The sequence below is a fragment of the Herpailurus yagouaroundi genome, unplaced genomic scaffold (assembly GCF_014898765.1).
Source record: "Herpailurus yagouaroundi ecotype Mexico unplaced genomic scaffold, PumYag 100, whole genome shotgun sequence".
Classification (NCBI taxonomy): Eukaryota; Metazoa; Chordata; class Mammalia; order Carnivora; family Felidae; genus Herpailurus; species Herpailurus yagouaroundi.
In genome coordinates, this window is record NW_024412391.1 from 7,849,652 (window position 1) to 7,875,506 (window position 25,855).

Consider the following 25,855-nt stretch of genomic DNA (forward strand, 5'->3'; position numbering starts at 1 on the left):
TTTAAGAAATGAATTAATCTCCAAATCCCTGTCTTAACACATGTAGAAAACTAGGGATTTAGTGGTTTGCAAGGTTGGACTTGAGACTGGACTTGGGGACACTGAACCCAGCTGAGGGACGTGGGTACATACTGAAAACAAGGGGATTAAGTGACAGTCTACAGTGAATGATTCTTTTTCCACCCGACTCTCCAAACGCTGGCACCCTGGCCTATACCTCCCAGGCCAGGAAGAAGATCCGCTGATAGTGACCGTTTGAAACCTTCCTGAATGGAACAACTCAGGCAGCTTCCTACAATGAAACCCACCAGTTGACAAAGCCCTACTTACACAGAGCTCCCAATTAGCTTTTTTCTTTTTACATACAGTCAGATGCACAGATCATAAAAGTACAGTTCGAGTTTTGACAAAAACAGGCAGTTGTGTAAACCAGTACTGCAACTGAGATACAGAAATCATTTTTGTCATCCCAGAAAGTCCTTTCTCCCCAATATAATCTGACTATTAAAAGCCACCACCATTCAGACCTCTGTGGCTCTCATCATGAATTAGTTTGCCTGTTCTTGAATTTCAAATAAAGGCGACCATGTAGTGCATACTATTTTTGTGTCTGGCTTCTTTCAGCTTAATGCTTTTGAGATTCATCCGTGTTGTTGCATCAGCCAGTAGCTGTTTTGTGGTTGCTGAGTGGTATTTCATTGAATGAATATACCATGATTTGCTTTCCATTCTTCTGTTGATGGATATTTGGGTTACATATGGATGTGGTCGGTATGAATTAAACTGTTATAAACAACGTTGTATGTCTTTTTGTGGTAAATATATGTTTTCATTTGAGGGGGAGGGTAAGTACCTGGGAGTAGAGTTACCAAGTCATATGGTAAGTGAATTTCCACTTTATAAGAATCTGTCAGACCGTTTTCCAAAGTGGTTGTGCCACTGTCACCACTAAGGTATAGGACTTGTAGTTCCATATTCTTGCTATATATTTGGGGTTTTCTGTCTTTTTAATTTTTGCTTTCCCAGAGATATGAAATACTGTTTCATTGTGGTGTTAATTTGCATTTTCCTGACGACTAATGATGTTGAGCGGCTTTTCTTGTACATGGCTGTTTATATATCTTTTCTTATGAAGTATCTGTTGGAAGTTTTTGCCCATTTAAGAAATTATATTGTTTTTATTATTGATTAGTAGGAGTTCATTATATATCTTGGACACAAATTCTTTTTTTTTTAATGTTTATTTATTTTGAGAGGACACAAGTTCTTTTTAAAAAATGTTTATTTATTATAAATAAAATTTATTTATTTGGGGGAAGGGCAGAGAGAGGAAGAGAGAGAATTCCAAGCAGGCTCCAGGCTCAACGTGGAACCTGATGTGGGGCTTGATTCCATGGCCTGGGACCATGACCTGGGCTGAAATCAAGAGTCGGAGGCTTAACCGACTGAGCCCCCCAGGCGCCACTCTTAGACACAAGTTCTTTGTCCTTTGGCATGCCTGTGTTCATATATGATGAATATAGTGAATATTTACCCACAGCCTGTGGCTTATCTTTTCATTCTCTTAATAGTGTCTTTTTATGAGCAGAAATTTTTAATTTTGAAGAAGTCCAATTTATAAATTTGTTTTCTTTTATAATATTTTTTTTGCGTCCACTCTAAGAAATCTTTGTCCACCCCAAGATTTGAAGGTACTTTCTTTTTTCCTGGAAGCTTTTACATTTGGGTACATGGGCAATCTTGAATTTTCATGTATAGCATAAGGTAAATTAAGGCATTATTTTCCCCCTACATATTTATCTAGTTCTCTTGCCACAATTTCTTGAAACCAATTAGCTTTTTAATTATGCTTTCTCTTTTGGGGTGTATGGGTGGCTCAGTTGGGCGTCCGACTTCGACTCAGGTCATGATCTCGCGGTCCATGAGTTCAAGCCCCACGTCAGGCTCTGTGCTGACAGCTCAGGGCCTGGAGCCTGCTTCAGATTCTGTGTCTCCCTCTCTCTCTCTCTCTCCTTCAAAAATAAACATTTAAAAGACATTTTTTTTTAAAATAAAGAAATAAATGCTTTCTCTTTTAAAATGCATGGAGAACCAAGAAGAGTTTTGAAGGCAAAGACAAAAAATAAAAGAGAAAAAGAAAAAAAAAGTATTTGAAGGAAACAACAACCAATAAACAAACAAATCTTTAGGCCCAAACCCAAATATAATTGATATCTTCGAGAGAAGAGAGTAAATAAATATTGCTTCCATGAGAAAAGAACAGGTGGCTATAACAAAGAATATTTAAAGAAGAAAGGAAAGGGGTTCTTGGAAATTAGAAATATAATAGAAATAATATTTAGCAAAATCACTGGAAGATAAAGTTGGGAAAAATCTGCCATAAAGTTAAAAAATAAAATTAAATTTAAAAAGGCCAAAAAGGACAGAACAATTAGAAGGTCATTTTACATAGTCACCATCAAAATAATAGAAAGTCCAGAAAGAGATAACGTAGAAAATAAGGAGATTATCAGAGGAGTAATCCAAGAAAATGTTTTAGAATTCAAGGACACAAGTTCCTAGATTGAGACCCTACAGAATGCTGAGTACACTAGGTGAGAAAAGACCTATGCCAAGGCCCATAGTGGTCACATTTTAGAATACATGTAACGGAGTAGATTCTAAAAAGCGTTAGGAAATAACGCATTAGGAATCAGAATAATATCAGACTGCTCAACAGTGACACTGTAGAACTAGAAGACAGTGAAGCAAAGTCTTTTAACATTCTGGGGGAAGAGGGTGATGGGAGCGATGTCAGCCTACAAAAGTCTGTATTCAGCCAGCCATACTTTAAAATAAAGATGACAAAGAGGCAGGATTTCAAAAGGTTTGCCTCCCATGTACCCCTTCTCAGGAAACTCTTAGGTGCTGTTCCAAAAGAGAGGAAGTAAATAACACCAACAAAAGAAGGAGCTCCGGAATTCTTCCAACAAACAGAATACCTACTGTGTGCTGTGTCCATCTAAGATGGGTATAGAACACTGAAGAAAACAGAGGCCGTGCCCATATGGAGCTGAGTAGGAAGAGGCTAGCCATAAATACTTTAATGTATCCGGAATTAACAAGTGCTATGAAGAAAAATAAAGAAGGGGAAAAGATAGAGAGTGACAGCCAGAGATGGTGGTGGGGGTTGCAATTTTAAGTGGTGGAATGCAGTTTTAAGTGGGTGGGGGTTGCAGTTTTAAGTGGCAGGTCAGGAAGGGTTTTTGATGAGCAACCAGCCAAGGATGGATCAGGAGAATGAAGGGCTCTATATTTGTTGTTAATCTGAAATTCACATTTAGCTGAGCATCTTGTACTTTAGCTGGTGTTCCTGTCCAGGAGGCATGTCACTAAAGAAAAATATAAAATTGATAGATTACCTAATGTGTTTGAATATTCTTCCAGTGGAGAATTTTGAGATCAGTTAGTGATAAGTACATAGAAGACAAAGCAGAGGGTGAGACAAATATAAATTCAAGGGAGAGTCAAAGGATGTAAAAGAAAGGAAATGTAGTAAGTCGTGGCCCTCAGTCACGTAATTTTCACTGAGTCCAGTTTACTGAAGGAAGAGGAAATATGTGTACATTTAGGAAAAGTGTACAAGGATTAAAACTTCATCTTGCGTAGTAGGAATTCAGTAATATCTAAAGCTGAAAAATCAAGAAATAACACTTTAAAAAAAGTGTTTCTTTTTTGAAAAGTGTTTCTTTTCTTGAAAAGTGTTTCTTTTTGAAAAGTGTTTCTTGAAAAGTGTTTCTTGAAAAATCAAGAAATAACGTGATTAGAAATTTGTGGGCAAATAACTGAACAAACAACACCACCAGCACCAAAACAGCTACAAGAGTTGGAAGTGCTGGGTATATGTCCCAAAGGATTGAAAGCAGGGTTTTCATGCACATTCATAGTAGCATCATTTACACAGCCCAAAGGTGGAAGCAGCCCTGCTGTCCATCATGGATGGATGGGTGAACAAAGAGTGGTATAGACATCACATACACACCGGGGACTATTACTCAGCCTTGAGAAAGAAGGGAATTCTGACACATGCCACACTGTGGATGAACCTTCAAGATACCGTGTTCAGTGAAATAAGCCAGTCACAAAGATACTACTGTTGTGTGGTTCCACTTACATGAAGTTCCGAGAACAGTCAAATTCATTGAGAAAGTAGAATGGTGATTGCCAGGGGCTGGTGCTGAGGAGGAATGGGGAGTTACTGTATTTGATGGGTACAGAGTTTAAGTTTGGGAAGATTAAGAGGTTCTGGAGGTGGATGGTGGTGATGGTTGCATCACAATGTGACTGTACTTACTGCCACGAACTGTACGCTTAAAAATGTAAAAATGGTAAGTTACGTATATATTACCATATATGTGGTGCAAAATCACGTGGATGTCACTACAATAAAAAGAAACTTGCAAGTGGTTACCTCAAGAGGATGGGAATCAGGGATGGGGAAGAGGAGACAACTGCTTTTCATGATACGTTTTATAGAGTTAATTGTTAAAACTACATAGATGGGTGACTTTGGTTTAAAAAACAGTTGCTGATTTATGCAAATATGTATGTGTGAAAAAATGCTTATCATAGGAAAGAACTGGAAGCAGCCTGTAATAACTACCAGTGGGTATTAGGTCAATAAATTATGCTATATCTATACAGTGGAACACAACCCAGCTTTCAAAATGGTATTTGAAATCAAAGAAATACGTTCACAGTATATTACATGGGGGAGTGAGGGGAATAATGGTCTCAGCAAAGCTTATGTTGAGTCTTAGGAGTGTTGTGATTTGGTCTTTGTTTTTTACATGATCGAACTGAATGGTTTTTGTTTTCTAAAATGTTTTTGTGGCTGACTGTTTAGTCAGGTATATATGGTGGCCTTGTCATAAAAACACTCTGAATTTCATTCTTAAAGGAGGAAAATGGCAAACCAGTTAAATCTCAGGGAATTCCTACTGTGTGTCCAGTTTCACGATCCTCAAATGAAGCAACTTCCCCATATCATTCCCGACGAAAGATGAGGAAACTTCGAGATCATAATGTCCGAACTCCTTCTAATCTAGACATCCTAGAGCTCCATACAAGGGAGGTCCTCAGAAGGTTAGAGATGTGTCCGTGGGAAGAGGCAAGTATTATGTTTCATTGTTACAGAAAGAGACTTGGCTGTTCCTGCAAGTTCTTTAGAAGGGTCATAAAAAGAAGAGTGTGGCCATTCTTGTTTTCTAATCTTTGCTTAGCGTTGTAGGGGTCAACAGTACTGATGCTTATGACGGAACAGGCTTCATTCAGCTTTGTAGGCATCGGTGTAGAAGTAGGATGAATAGATCTCATTTATCTACGGACATGTTTATTGTTTACCAAATGCCCTGTGCTCTTCTAGGCTCTGAAAAAGATGCTGGAGTGAGCGAAACTTAAGTCTCTGCTATTGTGTGGCTTCCATCCTAGCTCAAGTTGGAAGGATGGAACATGAGGCATATACTAAAATGTTGTAATTTCAGATAACAAGTATTATAAAGGAAGCCAGAACAGGAGAGCAAGAGAATAAAGGGCCTGGTGCGTGGCTGGCTACTTTAGCTGGGGCCGTCAGAGGGCCTCTCAGGTGGGGTGGCATTTGAGCTGACAAACACTGGAAGAAGTCAGGTGGATACAAAGATTTGAGGAAACAGAGGGAAAAGCAATTGCAGAAAGCCTATCCCTGACTCAGCGGCCCCAGCATGGGGGCCTGTTGGACAGGAAGACGGTCAGAATAAACCCAGAGAAACTGTCAGAGAAATGCTGGCACAATGGACAAAGGGGAGAGGGCGGACCTTTGTAAAACATGGTAATGAGTTTGTGATGAGATGCAGACCACCCATCAATTTACATCCTAAGTAAAGGATGGGAATAATTTAAAATGAATAAGAAAGAAGTACTTCTGACTTAAAATATTTAAAGAAGTTCCGTAGGAATTGTAACAAATATTTTACATTTTTATGTAATTGTATTGATACTATTTTAAGCTTTTGTTGTTCTAAACCTTTTTAACCGATAGCCCTCTGGAAAAGACGTAGCTTATTATGAAAGGTTCTATTTATTACTAAAGAAAAAAATCACCACCAAAAGGAAATACTCTCTATTAAAAACCAGCTACTGTTGTTCTTTTATGTCACACAGTGGCCTTTGTCCCTCGTGATGGCAGGGTGGTGGTCTGTGAGTTGCTGATGGTGCCTCTTGGGAAGACTAGAGATTAGGTCACGGATAGGATGACCGGGAGGGACTAGTGCTTCGCAGGAAGAAGCAAGGAAATGAGAATTAAAATACATTAAGGCACTGCTTTTCTAGCTTTTCAGCTTTCCGCAAGAGTGAAATGTCTTTAAATTCACTTTATGTAAATTTTACATTCTGCTTTATAGAATGTGTTTTATTGTCAATGGCCCTACAGAAAGATAAACCATATTTATGCTTTGGTTTTAGGAACCACATAGCTTTAGTGCCACGCGTTGTGTATCCCCTGGCCTAGGGGGCTGCCTAGCACAGCCTGGGATTCAGGGCCATGGAGGAAGGTAGCAGTATACTGCATTTCTTTTGTCAGGCAGGCACCTTTGAGGGCAGATGCTAAGTTCAATTCTGTTTTTATACTTTAAGGACATCTTGAGCTCTAAACTGAATGGAAAATTTAACAAACATCTCCAGCCATCTTCCACGGTACCTGAATGGAGAGCAAAAGATAATGATCTACGATTATTGCTGACAAATGGAAGGATAATTAAGTATGTAAAGTAGATCACAGTGTCATACAGATGAGTTTTCGGTGGATTCCCTGTGTTCATTTAATCCCTAGTCCATATTATTGCACGTCTGACTCAAATACAGGGAAAGCATCTCGGTTTTCCACTCCGACTGTAAATTAGGGGAGAGGGTATACTATTTGGCTGCATCATTGCACTGTTTTGTGACTTGGTCACTTTTCCCTCCATGTACAGGGATGAGAGACAGCCCTTTGCAGATCCAAGTCTTTATACAGCAGATAGTGAAAATGAAGAGGACAAGAGAAGGACAAAAAAGGCCAAAATGAAGATGGAAGAGAGTTCAGGAATAGAGGGGGTGGAGAATGAAGAATCTCAAAAACCACTTAACAGTATGTTTGTTTTAATGGTCGCTTTAAAGGTCTGCTTATTACCAATGTGATAATGTGTAAAGTATCTTGCTAACTTTAAGATTCTTAAATTCGTGGCAGGATTGAAAATTGTCGTGTCCCTAGTACTCTTTTGAGAAATCTGAAGTGTTTCCGAGTAGTTTGTCCATCGGGGAAATGTGGGTGCGGATGCCAAGTGAGGTGTAATGCACAGGGAAGGCATTTTTAGTGACAAGGATACGTGCTGGTCAGTGACACCTTTGTCTAGTGGCAGTTTTTAGCAAGAGTCACATGAAAGCCTGTGCGTTTTATGGGCCTCTACTCCAAATAATAAAATAGTCACCAGTTTAATAACAGCCTCATAAATAATTTTAGCTAACATGTATATGGTTTTCAGAATTAGGAGGCAGTACAGTTGGCTGGTCTGAAGCTGTTAGTAATCCATATATTGTTTTATTTGATTGCCTGTTGACAGGACGACCTCTGCTTGGTTATTGTCAGCATGACAAATAGTAACACTTCCTCCTTCTTGAGATCGTTCTTGTTTGAATGAAGTCTTCATTTCTTAGCATTTTTCAGAGCCTCTGTGTACGCTTCTATTTTAAAAAGTAGTTAAGTATTTTGATAATGACAAGAAAAATTAACATCAAGTCCGTTTTGGATACGTCAGTTCCTGCTAATTCCAAGTAAATTTGGTGTGGCTGTGCATGTGTTCACACGCCAGGGGGAAGGCAGCTCATCGGTGGGATTAGCAGACAGTTGTTATGTGGTGATGCCACGTGGGAGAGAAGGGCAGTGGCAAAGCCTGGTTTTCACACTTCTTGAATTCGCTATCCACGTGAATGCTTTTTCGGTTTAGGAGAGTTATCTTTCTGTTTTTTGTTGAGTGAAAGAATGCAAAAGGGAAAGTGAAAAGCATCTTGTAGCTAATTTTAGCGTCGGAGGTTTTTTTCTGGAAAGAAATACAAAATTTCCACGCAAATGAGGACTATATCATCATGTTCAGTAAATGCCACAAACGTTTTAAGAGTACAGTTCAGTCTGTATCATGGTCAATTAGGGAGAAAGTCTCTGGGGGAAGAAAGAAATGAACAAGATGAAAGCAGTGGAAAAGGGGAGAGCGGGGCAGTCGAGATAGACCTGGAGGCTGGACCAACGTCAGGTACCACCTTGCTCATAAGCTTCCACTGACTTTCCTTTTTCCCTCTTCCTTTTCCTTTGTAGGGTTTTTTACAAGTGTGAAATCAGAACTCAGGAATCGATCATCAGAATATTCTGATATTTCTGATTCAGAAGACTCTGGACCTGACTGCACTGCACTGGTATGCCCAAACCCCTGTGACTACTGCAATCTTTGATGGAAAGATGAACACCTACTTTCCTTCACCTACGAGGAAAGTAAATGACAGCTTTTCCCAAAGCCTGTCTCCATGACCTTTGTGGCACCCGGTCTTCCCTGTAATGGTGATTACACACATGCACGTGCACACATACCCCCAGTCACAGACTATTTACATTTGATAAATGTGGCTTTTGTCTCGTTTTAGAAAGGGTGGGTGGAAATACTGTTCTTATATTTCTCATAGGTTATGTTTCATTTTACTTTAAAGAAATCCTGTACTGTATGTTTTTGTACTAAGGAGTTACGTACTGTAATTGCTAGAAACTTTAGCTGTCATATGAAATACAGAAATAATTCCATGATAATTAAGATTCTGACTTTGCCTAGACTGATAAAGTGTTTTTGGTTAGTACAGACTTACTCAGATTTCTTACATTATTTGCTTCCATTTAATTATTTATTATCTCAGAAAAATAATTTTACCACTGAAGAGTCTGAAAGTTCAGGTGATGAAAAGAAACAAGAAATAACATCAAACTTCAAGCAGGACTCTACTGTGATGAGGAACTTTGTTCAAAAGGGCCAGAAGCCATCTAGGAATGAAATTCCAGTTAAAAGGTAGGCTTGGGGTGCCTGAGTGGCTCAGTCGGTTAAGTGTCTGACTCTTGATTTCAGCTCAGGTCATGATTTCACAGTCGTAGCATTGAATCCTGTGTCAGGTTCTGTGCTAGGCATGGAGCCTGCTTGAGATTCTCTCTCTCCCTCTCTCTCCCTCTCTCTCTGCCCCTCCCCTGTTCATGTGTATGTGTGCTCTCTCTCAAAAAAAAGTTAGGCTTATTGATGGTAGTAGTGTTATTACATTGTGATATAAATTATATGAAAAAATTTTTTTTATTTTAAATTTTACCAAAAAGTGTCACAAGAATAAATAAACTCTTGTCCTTTTACTTACCTTCTCTTTAGGGAATGTCCTACCTCGACGAGCACAGAGGAAGAAGCGATTCAGGGCATGCTGTCTATGGCAGGGTTGCACTATTCCACATGTTTACAAAGGCAGATACAAAGCACAGACTGCAATGGTGAAAGAGACTCTCTCCAGGATCCCAGCGGCTGCCACAGCAGTAACCATGAGGTCAGACAGGTGTATCGCTGTGATAAACCAGTGGAATGTGGTAAGAAACATAAATTAGTCTCTAAAATGTAACCTGTCTCCCCCAACTAATAGCTCTGTAATCCTAGCTGCAGTTAAAGATTATGAGTAAGAACTGTTGATCGGACATCTTTAGTTGGAGATGGTGTTACGCTTATTGGCCAAAAAATACATAATGTTGATGTATACAAGATGCGAGTATAAGAACTCAAAATGTAAATTAATGGCTGGAGAATCATGTTCACTGGCATAATCCTACCAGTTCTGTTGCAAGATAGTTAGTACTGTTTCCCCTTCCTAAGCTGTTCAGAGTGGAAAGAATGTTGAGGCATCACATGGTCTGCTAGGCTTGAACCATCAACCCTCTTTCCTTTCATGGGAGGGGAAACAAGTTTTGATCTCTTTCTGGTTGAGAATATTCTCTCTCCTACTTGAAAAAGAAGTACTGGGGAAGAGAAGACTCAGTGACAGTATTAGTGATGTCATGTAGTGTTTTTGTTCTCTGTGCCTTGGGGGAAGATTTTGTCTACCGAAAGTCTGAGGAAGACGGGTGGAGAAGACAGTACCACATTAAAACGAAATTCCTGTTGTAGAAATTGTGTTCATTCCCACCTAGTTGTGTGAATTGTCTGCCAGATACTTGACATCCATTTCATTTAGTCCTTGAAACAACATTTTGGTGTATGTAATAATGCTTTTATAGGAGGAGGCAAGAAGACTTAATAAAGCTAAGTGAACTTGCCTGTACTTACAGTACTTACATAGCTATTATAGTATTACATAGCTATTATTTGTTGGTATTGGAATTTAAACCCAGGACTGTCTGATCTCAAAATCTGGGCTTATTGTAGAAGAGGAAACTGAGGTTTAGAGATAACCTGCCTGAAGATGCATTGGTAATGGAAAAACTCAGATTCAGGTCTGGGTTTATCTGTCTGTCCACACCATTGTGTCTCCTTGTAATTTCTCTGGTCCCTTGAAAAGAAGGCTTCTAGGAAAATACTGCAGAATTCAGGCAAACATATGCCTTTATCCTATATGGAAAAATATACCAGTTTTAGAGTATGTTGCATTTGGTTTCTCATCTCCAACAGATGGCCTTAGAATTTGACTCTAGATCTTCCAGCATCTGGCACAAAACCTGTCATAGAAAGACAGTCTTGGAGAGAATTGAAAGGTTTAATGTGTTAGATTGTGAGCTGGTGGCTGTTTTATTCTTGGGAGGGAAACAAGTGTGGTGAAAGTATGTGCGTAAGTACCTCAAGGGTTAACATACTGTTTTTGTTTTTGTTTTTGTTTTTTTTTAATAAAATGTCCACCTAAATGTACTTTCACTTTTAAACATTAGGCGAATTTTGTTCATTACAATCAAGTCTGTACGGAGATGATTTAATTAAAACATCTCTTTAGGGTACCATGTCAAGACTGAAGATCAAGACTTGAGGAGTTCTTCCTGGAGAAAACAGTTGGATACCACTTCCAGATTTCATCTTCAGGTATGTGCCAGGCTTGAAACATCAAAAGGAGATTGAAGATTGTTATTAACTCTTTTTGCTTTCTATTATTTTTTTTATTTTTTACTGCAACCAGTAATCAACCGTTCGATCTGTAAAGGTAAAAAAATAATTTACAGTTAAATGCACATTTAACAGCTCTCCTCCTTACGGGTTTCCGATGTAACAGCTAATGCAAGCCATGTGGATATAATGTGATCTGGAAAAGAATAGTTGATATAAGGAAAGTTAAAAACTCCTGAAGCCAACACTTTTAAGTTATGTCTGGGTAGAGTGAAAGGGAAAAAAAGTACCATGAAGATCTCTTTTTAATCTCTGACAGTGTTTCTTGAACATTTTTAGATAGTAAATTTCTTTGAAATTTGATGACAGTTATAGATTCTCTTTCCAGAAAAATGTTCATCATAAATACTGATTTTTGCATAGAATTTTCTCACGGTTTGTGTCCCATCCTTACCCCAGACCATCCACTGACTCCAGATTAGGAGCCCCTGCTCTAAGAGAAGAGACACTTGATGTCTTGGGATCCCAGTGTATTATTGCTTATACCAAACAAAATGAACCCAAAATAGCTTTTTGAAAAGCCACAGCCTTACCAGTAGCACATACAAGGAAAGTGATACGACCTTTTGCTGCAAACCTTGGAAAATGACAGAGGAAGAATCAAAATTCTCATGTGGCAGAGTTGAGTCCCCTAACCTTCCCAACGCCAAGCATACTCTGAGCAGTGGATTTTATGTGTGGTTTTTATTTTCTTCATTTGGCTTATCCACATTTTCTAAATAGCTATCGATTTTACAATAAGAAAAATAAGCAAGTTATTTTTTTAAGGCAAAGTTTCGTAAGTACAAGTTCTTTTAATAGAAGAATATGCTCCAGGGGCGCCTGGGTGGCGCAGTCGGTTAAGCGTCCGACTTCAGCCAGGTCACGATCTCGCGGTCCGGGAGTTCGAGCCCCGCGTCAGGCTCTGGGCTGATGGCTCGGAGCCTGGAGCCTGTTTCCGATTCTGTGTCTCCCTCTCTCTCTGCCCCTCCCCCGTTTATGCTCTGTCTCTCTCTGTCCCAAAAATAAATAAACGTTGAAAAAAAAAAATAAAAAAAAGAAGAATATGCTCTAGAATCAAAGGTCAAGGAAGGAATCCTTTAACTATTAGTAATTCACTCATTCAGTGTATGATTTTATAGTACCTCACTGGTCATAAAATTTATAATTTGTTAGTATTATAGGACTCAATATTAAAAATAAGCTATTATTTGAATCTTTTTTTATATTTTTTTTAATTTTAAAGAGAGAGCATGTGAGGGAGGGAAGGGGGGAGGGAGGGAAGGAAAGAGAATCTTAAGCAGGCTCCACACTCAGCACAGAGCCCAGTGTGGGGTTTGATTCCACGACCCTGGGATCATGACCTGAGCCAAAATCAAGAGTTGTACTCTCAACTAACTGAGCTACCCAGGCGCCCCCGAATCTAGCTGTTGTTTTTATTGTTGTCTTTGAAAATAAAGAAGTAAAGCACATAATTAGCAAGATCGCCTTAGAAAATATCAGATTTCTTTTGCCTGTAAGCTAGAAAGGTTTTACAGAGAGGCATGTCAAATCATAACAATTGTTTTCTCATCCTCAGGCAGATTTGTAAGACTAATTTAAAGCAAGTCTATGTTTAATGCTGTTTTTAAAACTTACTTGACCATTACGGAATCAGGAATTTATTTTATGTCATACACACATATACAACTGGTTTCAGGAAACATCACATCAGATGTATGCTCTTTTCAAGTTTGTGTTTTCCTTTCCTTTTTTAATTCTGGTGATGACCCTTTCCATTGGTTTCAAGACCTACCAGTTAGTAGCACTGTTTGTTTTTCCTAATGGTTCACTCAGTGATCTTCAAGAGACTGAAGGAAGAATTGTTAGAGAAAAATCAGACTTGGGGCTCAGCATCCAGGGGCTTTTCTTAGCACACAACTTAAATACAGTGGAGATGAAACTTAACAGAGGTTAGATTGTAAAAAAGATAGTGCATTACACCATACATGGGAGCTGTGTTATGCTAAGGAAATGGTAGGTCTACATACCCCATCCCCGTGTTCCTTCCATGTCATATCATGGCACACGCACAGTGCCATGTTGCAGTATAATATACTTTATGTATTATATGTACTTATACAAATATATACATTTAGGGAAAGAGGTATTTATATACATAAATTATAAGTGGGGTGCCTGGGTGGCTCAGTCGGTTGAGTGACCGACTTCAGCTCAGATCATGATCGCACAGTTGGGAAGTTTGAAGCCCTCATCAGGATCACTGCTATCAGCACAGAGCCTGCTTCCTATCCTCAGTCCTTCCCACCCTGCCTTCCTCCCCTACTCATGTGTGCTCGCGCACTCTCTCTCTCTCTCTCTCAAAAATGAATAAACATTTAAAAAATATAAGCTATGTATATATAAATTATAAATTATGTAAATAAAACTATATATGTGTGTATATATAAATATGTAAATAAAAACGTTTTCTTTTGGACTTAAGTTACTGTGCAGACTTCAATACTTGAATCCCTTCGTGCTGTTGGGTTTTGGAGTGACATGGCCATCCTGAAGGGGTGGTCTTCTGTGGCTGCCACATTTTACAAAAACCGCAGTTCAGTAGTCTATTTCTTCTCTCTCTTGACTTGCTATTGAATAGAGAGGGTAAATACCTCACTTATCTTAAAGGACTCTAAAAATCCGGCCTTATTTCCTTCCTTTTTTAGGATCTTAGTAGAGGCCAGAAATGCATCAAAAAGGAAGGTTCATCCGAAATCATTCAGAAGGTACAAAGTAGAAATTCTGTGGACAGCAGTGGCTCAAGCCCTCAAAATGGAAAGTATACGCAGAATTCAAGCTTGATTTCAGGGGCGTGCCAGATAAATAATGGCAGTATAAGCCCAGAAAGGCCAGTTGGTGAAACTTCCTTTTCAGTGCCCCTTCACCCCACCAAGAGACCTGCATCAAATCCACCACCTATCAGCAACCAGGCAACAAAAGGTAGGCTGAGTATAATTTTGTGTGTGGCGGTGCTGGTGGCAGTTTCGATGGCCTCGTATAGCGGTTCGCCCTGCAGCTGCTGACAGCGTGATGCCTGAGGGATGGTGCGGTGATGGCAGCTTGCAGAGGTTGTTGTGCAAACAGAGATGCCCGTGGGAACAGAAGGATACCTAGGTCAGCCGTGAGGATTGGGAGTGGCTTTCTGGAAGAGGAGGTGGATCCCGAAAAGGGAGGTTAAGGGGTTAGCCAGGCCGGGTTGGGGAAGTGACAGGGTGGACCACAGTGAGGGTGAAGGAGATGGGATGGCCCATGGTACAAAGGTGAGAAACAGTACGGGGGGTATTTAGGGACCCACCGTTTTGTCACTGAAGCACCGGATGACGCAGGAATCCGGTTAGAGCTCATGCTCAAGAGATCGGCAGGGATCAGACTGAGGGGCGGATGGCCTGGTAAGTCCTGTGAAGGAGGTTGGCCTGTATCTCTCAAGTGCTGAGGTGGAAGTTTGAAGCAACAGGATTCCAGGAGCGTGACTTTGCCCGATCGGAACACCTAAAAGCCTTGCTTTCCGTACAGCTCTCCCTTTAGGTCCTCCAAGTGCTGTCTGTCGAGAATGACTTTCGTTATGATTTACACTGTCGTTGGTGTTTTATAGGTAAACGTCCGAAAAAAGGAATGGCAACAGCCAAGCAACGACTTGGGAAGATCCTTAAGTTGAACAGAAATGGCCACGCCCGTTTCTTTGTGTGACGGGGCTGCTGCTGTGGCCACTCTTCCCTTTGGAGACAGACTGGTTTCGGGGGCGCGGGAGCCTGGAGCTCCGGCCGGGCCCTCGCCTGACGCGGTTTGCATGTACAGTAGAGAACACTGCCTGAAGAACAAAATGAACCTGATGCTGCATTTTCACTGTGCCACACCCACTCAGCAATAACCGTTTTGGACCTGGTGGGGGAGAGGAAGAAGGAGGGTAGAACCTTAAAAAGAGACCTTGAACTGGGAAAGGTCTCTTGTCAGGGCTTGAATTTCATTTTGTTGTTGGTAGTGTCTTGATTTATTTTCAGTAGTAAGGTAAAGAATTATCGATAATTTATTTAACAGATTTTTTTTTTTAAAGTTAACAGCTTTTAAATTCTTTCTTTTTTAAAGCTATTTATTTGGAAGATTTCTGGAGAAATATCTCACTAATTTAGATTTAAGAATGTGAAAGTTTTTAAATTATTTTTGATAGTGTGTATGTTACATGTGGGGAGGAGCCACAGTAACAGTAACTAGTCTGGACTCTTAAATTTGATATTCAGGTTAAAGTCTTAAACAGGGATTTGATGCATTAATTATTTTAAATTAAGATGTATATGAAAATCATTTTATTTTATATATTTCATGTGTTTTTTATAAGCTATTAGCTTCGCTTTTGCTAACATCCAAGGTGCATACTGTTATCCAGGTCGATTACCTTACATCCCACCTTCCCTCTGCACTCCCCATCATTTTGTGACGACACAAGACTCTTCTCTTTGCAGGGAAACACTTTCGTAGCCAACGTGTAAGAATTACATAAAAGATCCCACATTTCGCATTTCGTTTGACATTGCAGTTTTCTTCTAATTATATATAAATAGGCTTCTTGCATTTTCATTTTTGCTGATGATATCTGGGTCCCAAAGAGAACAGCTTTAATATCTTTTTCCTACCTTTGGGGAAAGGATCATAAGTTTGGTTAAATTGTCATGTTTATAGTTTTTCAAATACATTTGTAACTACAGAGGGCCTTCTTCATACTGCTGGTGTTGGAGGGCAGGACGAGCACCTGCCACAGAGGTTATATTTTATGACGCTTTTATTCTGTGTGTATCTAACTTGTTGGAAAATATGAGATATGGTTTGACTTAGTATATTCAAATCTGCATAATAAGCCGTAATATAATAGGACTATACTATATTAAGTTGTATAGAAGCAAGCATGTTGGAGTAGATCTTTTGGGTGTATGTGTGTCTAGTTTCTTATTTCTTAACTTTCTAAGGAATTATTTAAGATACGGATCTGGAGTAAAATGGTGCTTCTTGCAGTTTCTTCCATATGTCCTAACTTAACCAGTGCATATTGAGATTAAGTATCTGGTCGAGCTTTAAGGAATCGTTTATCTCCTTTATGCACAGTTCTTACTAAATGCCAGTTTTCAGTTGCTCTAATAGCTTATATTTTCCCTTTTCTCCCCCATGGCATAAAAATAAGTGATTTCTGGGGGTGGGGTGGAGATATTCCCAATTCTGACAATAGAACATTTTACAAGTTTCTACAAAGAAAATATAGGCAAATAAGATAAAATTTATTTTTATGGAGAAGAAATATGGCCATATTGTGGATTTGTCTCTTTTTTACTCAGCAAGGTAGCAGGACATTCCCTTCTGTATTAAGTGTCACTTGAAGAGCTAAGAAAAAAACCTATACCATCATCTTTCATGGTTGTATTCAAATGTGTATTTTCAAAGAGAAATATTTCTTACTCTGTCTCTATTCCAGTATTTCATGGAATAAATATAAAATAGCTTATGAATTAGCCTTTCTGGTCCAAGCGACTGGACCAAAGTCTGGGTCTTAACTGGGTGTCAGGAAAAAGAATTGGTATGGAAATACTAAATGTCTGTAAGTGGCCTACTTAAACTCTGTCTACACTCTGCCAAAACTAGTTAAGGAGATGGGTGTAATCAGTCATTTGTTTGGTCATTGGATCTCAAGTTGTCAAAAGTTGGGGTTTGACTGATTCTCCTACCTCCCGATGTATCATTGTGACGTTTTGGTTTTCTGCAGACACCGTTTTAGTGTTAGAGTTCCCATGATTTTGTTTGGGTTTAAGAAATAAGAATTATAATTTCTTCTTCCGGCTACATCATGATCTGGGTTCGTTTTCTTTACATTTTTCTTAGCTCTAAGTGTTTTTAATTACCTGACCTCTTTTCTTTAGCTATAAAAATGAAAATCGATTTATTTTTATGAATTAAAGTGGGGAGCAGTGTCCACCCTGTGTACTTAGGCCAATAAATACTAATTTTAAGTAGCCAGTATGTAAAAGTATTAAGTGAAGGTACTGTGGATTCATTTTTGGCACATTTAGCCCATTAATGGGCTAAGTTAAAAAAACCAAAAAACAGCTTTCGGTAGTATAATATAACCACTGAAACAGAATTCATGTATCTTTCTCTGAATTGGTGAAAATTCAGCCTACTGGCCCAGTGAGTCTCCTAGTCAAAGGTCTTCTAAAGTTACTGGCTGTGATGCATCCTTTTATCTCATGGAAATGACTGAACTTTGAGATGACTGCAGCCAGGGTCTGGACTCCGCTGTGATAGACAACCTTTCATGTTTTCCCCTGTCTCCTTTATAAACCATACTACCACACGGACACTGCAGCATAGACAAGGAGACAACAGTGGTGGCATTTAGCTGATCATATGCAAATAAATAGGTAAAAACAATTGCGACTTAACATATGTGATTTTAATGGTACTAGTAGATCATGGTTTTTCTGTATTGATTCAAATAAGTGACTTCTGTTAACCTGGGACCCCCTGTACTGTAACTCATAATGTCACACAACATGCTTTCCAGGATTGATTAACGATGTAAATAATACAAAGCTGGCAGTTGATAGTAGTTTGGCGTCCTAGAAATACACTGAACTTCGTAAGCATCAGTTAAGTTTTAAGCATACAGAGTTAAAAATTCTGACGGAAATCGTCTTGTAAACTCAGAGAAAACAAGCCCATCTTTATCACAACTTAAATACTTAGCTTGAAGACTGTTCTGTTTTTTTAATAATCCTAATGATTGCCTTTTAAATGAACTCTACTGTATTGACTCGTATACTAGCAGCAGGTATTTACGAAACACCTGTGTGCCCAGCACTACTCAGTCCTGTGGGGGAATTTAAAGTTGAAGTTGTGGTCTCTGCTCTTGAAGGCATCTTCTCCAAGAAATAAGCAGTATTAGTTTCATTTCTAAGCAAACTTATGCAAAAGAGGGCCCGTGTATTTAAAAAAACAAAACAAAACAAAACATTAATAGTTTCAAAGAAGTGGAAGGTTTTTTTTTTTTAATTTTTAAAATGTAAGAAATATTTCAGAAGTTAATAGTTTAATGTTGGTGGTAGAGGGGTGTGGTGTAACATGGAAGGGAGCACGAACCTGGGTTTTTGTCCCAAGTTCTACCGTTTATGCATCAGCTGTGTGTCCGGAAATAAGTCAGAGTCTTGGTTTTCTCATTTGTATGTATGGACAAAATGTGGTTAGGAAAAACATAGAAAAACATTCCTTAATTATTAACACGTCATAGTTACCGAGAATTTATCGTTATTTAAGTTACAACTGACAGTGCACATCTCTATGCATTTTTAAGTAAAAACTATTACTCCTAAATTTTGTTTCACATACAATACATGCCCGGAGCATGGTACCTAAAAAATCAGAAGCATCTCTAACAAGGCATTGAGTTAAAATCAGAATTAGTGCTTGAAGTGGAAGAAAAAGAAATGAGCTAGTTTATGGATAAGGGTTTATGGATAACAACAAGTAGCTGTTACGATGGTTTAAAGGAACTCAAAGGTGGTTTGAGGTTTTGCTCAAAGAGGAATTAGGTCAGTGCTGCTCCACAGACTCTTCAGGTACTAGATAAAGGTAAAATAAGTCATGGAATGAAAATGGTTTAGCAGCTACCCAAGGAGCCGGGGAAAAAATATAAGATGGTCAAAAGATGGGAACCAACAAAGCCAGCTCGCAGTTGGCCACGAAAAGCTTGCTGGGTAGAGAGAGAACACACTGTAGTGGGAAAGGAGACTTGACTGGACATCTTCAGAGGAGAAGATTCCTTCTGCTCTTTTCAAGAGGTGCTGTCTGTAGTGATAGGGCTAGTCCCCAGAGAGTGGATGAGTAATTGTACGGCCCACTTTACTACTGCCAGGAGTAACTACACTTGCTCTTAGCCAAAAGGCCGAGAAGCGATACCAGGAGTAACTACTACAGTATGTGAACATTTTACAATTTCATGTTCAGAAATGAGGGCTTAATAATGTAAATCTGAGCATTTTTCAAAAATTCCTTCCCCTTCTCCCTCCCCCATTAAATATTAAGCTAATTGCTCCCTCCCTGCTAAAAATCGGCAGTCGTTTTTGGATGTCCCAGACCTTCACCTAAAGCAATCTTGAGAAGGCTGAGCTTCAGATAGTTAGCTTAGGAAAAGAGTGTCGCCAGTAAATAAAGGAGACCAACGAAAGCCAGGAGGGCAGTGATTCGCCTGGGGTCACAGTGGATCCTAGACCTCAGATCCCTCGCTTCCTGAAGCAGCCCCTGTTGTGTGACCTTGTGCAGCCTCTGCTCCTCCTGTGGTGGATGACGATGATAAGCTTACTAGAAGTCACGTGGAAAGGGAAAGAAATAATATGCTTACTACGTTGCTGATGAACGAACGTAATGTAATCTTAATACTGTAGCCTTACTAAAAACCCTTTTCATATTTTCATTTGTTTTTCAGTGAGCTTCCTGCCATAAGTCAAATATTTGATCCCCTTACAGAAACAAAATTTTAGAAGTAAGGTCGCTAAGAAGCAAATGCCTGTTTCCAAAGCAATCAGCTTATCATGACTGTGGTTTTATTCTTTTATAGTATTTTTTCCCTTTATAATGGGCAGGGGACTATGATACTCATTTGCCTGCATTCTACCCCGTAGACTCTCCCACTCACCCTTGGTGCCCTTTCTAGTGTCCTAAAGCTTTGTCTTATCAAGTGGAAAATTAAATTTTTTGTTAAAACCTTTTTGAAACTGCATACAGTGAACCTTCCAAGTTTATCTGCTCTGCACTATTTCACTAATAAACCCTGGCTACCACGTAGCCTTTGACCTCCAAGTAGTTTATAAACCTATGCAAGACCTGTGACATTCTGAATCCACTTTTATTTTGGAAATCAGTCCTAAATGGAACCTAATCATAAAGATAAACCTTGCCTCCACCCAGTTTTATTTTGGCCATTTCCTTTTCAAGATGTCAGCTCTTGGTCCCCAAGATTTTTCACCAAAACAATGGTCGTAAGTGCTGGAATATATAGTACTTTGCAGGAATAAAATAACCCAGACATACTCTTCTTACGTTTCTTTGGTGGATTTTGGTTGGTGACAGTTACCAGCATTGAGTGTGATCTATACTGAGGAGTTGATTCCTTGCCTAGAATCATTTCTTCCCTCTAAGATTCATAAGTAACCTTTTATTTTTACAAAGCATACATATAACTTCCACACTATAGTCAGGGACCTGAGGTGTAACTTGCTAAGTGAACCCCAAGGTTATTTTATCTTGCAAAAGAAACCTAAACAAACTAAGGGCCTTACATATATGGTTAGACTGAATCAAAAGCTATAATAACCTCAGTTTTCTCAAAAACAGCTTCTGACTGCAAAAGTGATTCATGCAGTTGCTAGGTGTGAAATAGCGCTGATCAGGGAGCACAGTGCACCCTTGCAGACTATTTCCTTCCGACAAGACTTTTCTACTTTTAATATAAATTAAGCCATAACAGTTTCATGCTGTGGAAAGAGGGTGAAAAGGTTCATTCTAAGAGATTATATAATATGAATTTTCACATTTACTGTGAAATGTCTAACTTTGCCAGTGCTTCAGCAGGTTTTTTTTGGGGGGTGGGGGGGGTGTAGAGGGTGGTGATGCGGGGGTAGTATTGGTTATAGGGGTTTTAAATCTGTGAAATTTGAAAAGGGGACAGTTGTTGGCTATGGTATTTACTAGTTTTGTAGTAACGTTTTGCTAGCCTGACTGACTTTCCTTAACTGATTTTTATGCCCATGGTCCAAGGTGACTGTCACCCTTTCTTGTTTGGGGTGTCTGCGGAGTAGTGTCTTGTCTGTTTGTATAGGCAGTCGGTATGTGTGCACATGTGTGTCCTTTGAATACAGAAGCACACGGTGTGACAACAGAGTGGGGTGTGGCTGGGAAATGGGATGCGGAAGCTTTAAGAGCATTTTTTTTTGGATTCGTAACAGTATTTCCCATCTTTTGCCTGCAGGCGGGGAAAGTGTACAGTATTTATTTTGTTTCTGTTTTCACTTTGTAAGTCTTCAAGTAGCTTACATTGGTTATTCTAGGGGAGGACAAGTGACTTGTTTAAAGTTGTATTTAGTATTCTTACTTTCCAATTTCTGTATTTTAAAATATTGAAATTAAAATTGTATTACTTCTGTTTTGATTTTTTTAGCACTCGGTGTATTTTTTGCTCATTTTGTTTGAAAGTATAAATGTTGAAAGTTGTATAAAATGTGTCTTTGAAAGAAAAAAAACCTGAATTCTATATCCAAATCTGACTTGCTGCTCCCTTTTTCTGTTTATTGACTCATAGGAGATTGGAGAACGTGAAAAGCTGTGTCACACTTCCGCTTCTTACTGTTTCCGAAGATTTAAATGTGAAGAGTAATGTGTCCTATTCTTTTATTAGATGTATCTCTGGGGAAGCAGTTGGTGAAAGAGGGGAAAGAACAACAAAGGCTAATTGGCAAGATGCTGCTGTGTTGTGGCCACGGATGGGGGTGTTTCCTGACGGACATTTAAGAGCACTCATGGTCCCCACCCCGGTCACCCCACAGAGATTTCTTGAGCACCTGCAGTATACCGGGTGCTGTTCTAGTGCCGGTGCTACAGGAGCGAACAGAACAGCCCCAGTCGTCAGGGAGCTTATGGTCGATGTGAAAGGTGGGGGAGAAAAGAGGTGCCTCAGTGACCAGCTGCCTCAGGGAAGGTGGGGTGGGAGCGCCAGTTCAGGGAGAAAGACGGGTGCCCTTTCAGACGTGGTGCTTTTGCGGGATCTGATAGCCCCGTCTGGGAGGATATGCAGCACAGTGAGAAAAGAGCCGTGGACAGAGGAAGAAGGAGTACGGGGTGGGGGCAGCACTTCAGGGCAGAAGAGGGGCCCAGGGAGGGGGCAGAGAGTGGCTGAGTCTGCTCAGGAGGAGGACCCCGAGTGCAGGTCACAGGAGCCAAGGCTACAGAGATAACAGAGGCCTGTGCCCTTCCTGTACCTAATACCTGCAAGAGAGTCGCTGTTCCAGAGCACGCACACTTAGCCCACCTCAGCAGCTGTTACGGGAGTGTTACCCAAAGCACCTTTATGCCTCCTCTTTCTTCTAAACTGGCCTGCTCTGGTCCAGCCGATTGAGACCTAAATCTGAACGAATCTGTTCTTTTGTAAAAATCCAGACTGGCGGTCTGTGTACCTGCGGGATGTTGACCCTTCACCAGGCTCGTTTGGTACCGGTTATCAGGACCTACTCTCCGTAGACTTAGCTTGATTTTTGTGTTTGCACCAAGCAGTGAGACTGAGACGCATCACTGTGAGATGTGTCGTGTGACCCAGCCCTCGTTTTAGATTGAGAAGAATCAGGTGGTATGCCGAACACAGAGTTTTGGACAGAAACCCTCATTATCTTTGTTCCATTTGAGTACTTCCTGTGTATAAGGGATATTTTCATTTCTTCCTCGGAGTAACCCAGTGAGGTAGGTGCTATATTCCCCATCCTACAGATGAAACTGAGGCCAGAGAGGGTGAATAATATGTGTGGGTTCACACTGCTAATAAAACAGATTTTAATCAAAAGCCTACCTAAAAGCTCTGGTATTTCCTCTGCATTTGGCATTCTCTCATTATTTTAGTTGTATACTTTCAGTTATTAAAAAGGAATAGATGGTCCTTAGGAATGGTTTGTGTTCGGGGCGCCTGGGTAGTTCAGCTAAGTGCCCGATTTTTGATTTCTGCTCAGGTCGTGCTCTCATGGTTTGTGAGTTCAAGCCCCGAGTCGGGCCCTGTGCCGACAGCGTGGAGATTGCTTGGGGTTCTCTCTCTCTTTCTCTCTCCGTGCCCCTCCCCTCTCGCAATCTCTCTCTCTCAAAAAATAAACATTAAAAACAAAATGGTTTGTGTTCTAAACATTTCCTTGTAGGTATCCATTTTGGACTGAAATATCTTCAGAAGTTTTCTGTCACTCAGCTTTGAGTCTAGTTTTCCCAGGGACACGCACCCATGAAACACTGGTTTATCATCTAGAATCTCACCTTCTAGTGGAGAACAGGCTGTAAACAGGGAACATGGGATACCATTACAATACATGAACCCAACAGCGGTTCCCAAAGCCGCATCCCGAGGGTCCCAGTAGGGGCTGTGCCCGGTGCCGACGCCGTTTCCTGGGCCTGGATGTGGCCCCTGTGAGGGCTCAGCTGCCTCCCTTGCTGCTGGTGCCGCCGCCTTCCCCACTCTGAAGCTTCTCCTGCCGCCCTCTGCACCTCCACCCTGTAGGGGGCCAGCCCAGGTACGGAAGGAGAGAGAGAAAAGACCGGCTGCCTGCCTTCCAGAGTCTAGCTTCCCCCCCACCACCACAAAACTCCTTACCATCCAGGTCCCCAGGTCCTCATCTTCACTCACTTCCAGGAAGGTTCTCCATCCCTCCTTCCTGGGCTCTTCCCATCCTCGGACCCAGAAATACCCTTTACACTCTGTAAAAGCTCTAATTCTGATGTGTTGTGAAGTCATCCCTTCTACGCCAGAGTTGGAAAAAGAAAAAAATGAAGGCCTGAAAATAGAAAGTAACGTGTAAATTCCATACACTTTTCTGTAAGGCAAATAAAACCTGGGACAGATTCTTGGTAACAGTAAGAATAGTATTTGACCTTCCCCTAATCATTTACTCTAGAAGCTGCCCTACATAAGGAACTTGAGGTCTATCTGTGTCTGGCATAAAGCATGTCGTGTTAGTGGTGCTTGGTGACCTGGGGAATAGGAGATTCTGAGCCTGGGAACTTGTAGACGCTTCGGGTTTATGTTTTGTTTTGTTTTTTCCTAGTTCAAATAACTTGTCAAATTCGAAATTATAGGAGACAAGTGGGTTCCACCACAGGGTATGGGTTAGCTGCCCAAGAACACGCTACTCACGCCGGGGTACCTATCACACCCCTCAGAAATCAGACCCTCTTGCTGTACTGGCCGCCTAAGTGGGGCTTGGCACACGGGTCAGGGCCGCTGAATGGACACAGAGCAGGTCACCAGGGAGCCCTTCCTCCCTCCTCTTCTACTCTCTGCCCCGTCCCTGCTTCCCTTGAGGCTCTTCTCGCTCTGCAGTGTCTTTGTTCCTTGTTTTGTTCGAACTACCAGCCTGTGTGTGTTCTATTCCAGGGTTTAGCACAAATCTCACTAAAATACACTGAATAAACATAAACACAGTCCTTTTTACCAAGATTCTCTCTCTCTCTCTTTCTCTCGACCAGTGGGATGAGATGGTTGGGGGTGGGGGGGGGTGGTGGGAAGAGATAGGGTAAAAGAAAAAAGCAGAACAATGGGAAAAGAACCTAATACAATTGTAGAATTCTGTCTCAAGAGCTGTGGAAACTCACCAATATAGTATAAAAATGGGTGTTGGAAGTTTCTTTACAATAATAAAAAAGACGGAATAGATTTTAATGAGATAAACGGGTTATATAGCTCACATAGAACCTAAAACTTTAAATTTTATTGTAGTTGCTTTGTAAATATTATATAGGCGTGCCTTGCTTTGGAGCTATGGCAATGGTTAAACAGTAATGGTTAATGTCTAAAACCACAAAACAAGTTACTTGGGTGGTACATAATTATGGAAGGATTTTTTTTTTTCTACCCACAAGGAAAAAGAGCTTGCTAAAAATTACTTGATTCCACAGAGCACTATTTTCAGAGGTTTGAAGCAGGACCCTTCAAGGGTGCTGTCGCTCTGCTTGAATTCCTGGGCAGTGTAATGTTCGGAAAGGGAATTGCTCAGGAGTTGGGCAGGGCTCGCCTTGGAAGACCAGTCATAACGCAGCTGGCCTGGCCACGGATGAGCGTGTTAAGTATGCTGAGCCCAGCAGAGACTTTGGGCTCTACCGATTCCTGGTAAGGAGCCTGGTCAAGAGCAGGACCAGCAGAACACAAGCTCATCCAGGCTTGGTTCCCCAACTCCAGATCAACTCCACCTGGTGGAGACACCTTACACTTGGGTATCTGATCCCAAATTCCCACGCTGAATCGCAAATAGGCTTCTATGTGAGTGGCCTCACCAACGTTCAGTTGCCCAAGCCAGATTCTTGGATGCTGTCCTCAAATCGCCCCTCTCCCCACCCAAATCAACGATTCACCTGACCTCAACCATCTCCCCACTGGGTAGTTTATACAGAATGAAACTATGCATTAGTTATGACTGCCTCAGGACAAAATATGGACAAAAAGCTTCCTAGACCCTGCACCCCCCTCCTTCCTCTAGTAAGTAAGGCTAGTTGTTACCACCATCTCCTCTGTTTCCCTTTACAGCAAAATTTCTTGCAGACCCTATCTCCATTTGCTGTTTTCATGTCCTCACTGCCCATTCACACTTCAACCCACTCCAGTCTTTATCCTTAACCATTCTGCCACCCATCACACTATAAAGAAGCTTGGGACAGACTGCTAAGTGATGAGCAGTCACACAGATCCCAGAAGGTGAGGGGCCATCTTGGATGTTCTAGTCCCAGCTGAGCTCCCAGCTGAATGCAGCCCCAGGAATGACTGGTTATACTGTGTGAGGCAGAACTACCCCACTGAGCTCTGTCGACTCACAAAATCATGAAAACGGAGCCACTGTTTTTAGCCCCTAAGTCTT

General features: G+C 40.6%; 1 protein-coding gene across 1 annotated transcript in view; it reads left to right on the forward strand.

Annotated features, from left to right (window-relative positions):
- The window catches only part of KDM7A (lysine demethylase 7A), a gene marked incomplete at its 5' end in the record, with an annotated part of 47,335 nt that extends 25,916 nt beyond the window's left edge, over positions 1-21,419 (forward strand). Inside the window, 9 exons of the mRNA XM_040473068.1 lie at positions 4,940-5,149; positions 6,649-6,773; positions 6,987-7,141; positions 8,363-8,460; positions 8,950-9,098; positions 9,444-9,652; positions 11,041-11,126; positions 13,895-14,168; positions 14,821-21,419. Coding sequence (XP_040329002.1) covers positions 4,940-5,149; positions 6,649-6,773; positions 6,987-7,141; positions 8,363-8,460; positions 8,950-9,098; positions 9,444-9,652; positions 11,041-11,126; positions 13,895-14,168; positions 14,821-14,915 — 1,401 coding nt within the window. The remainder of the gene's footprint in view (positions 1-4,939; positions 5,150-6,648; positions 6,774-6,986; positions 7,142-8,362; positions 8,461-8,949; positions 9,099-9,443; positions 9,653-11,040; positions 11,127-13,894; positions 14,169-14,820) is intronic.
- Positions 21,420-25,855: the final 4,436 nt, after the last annotated feature.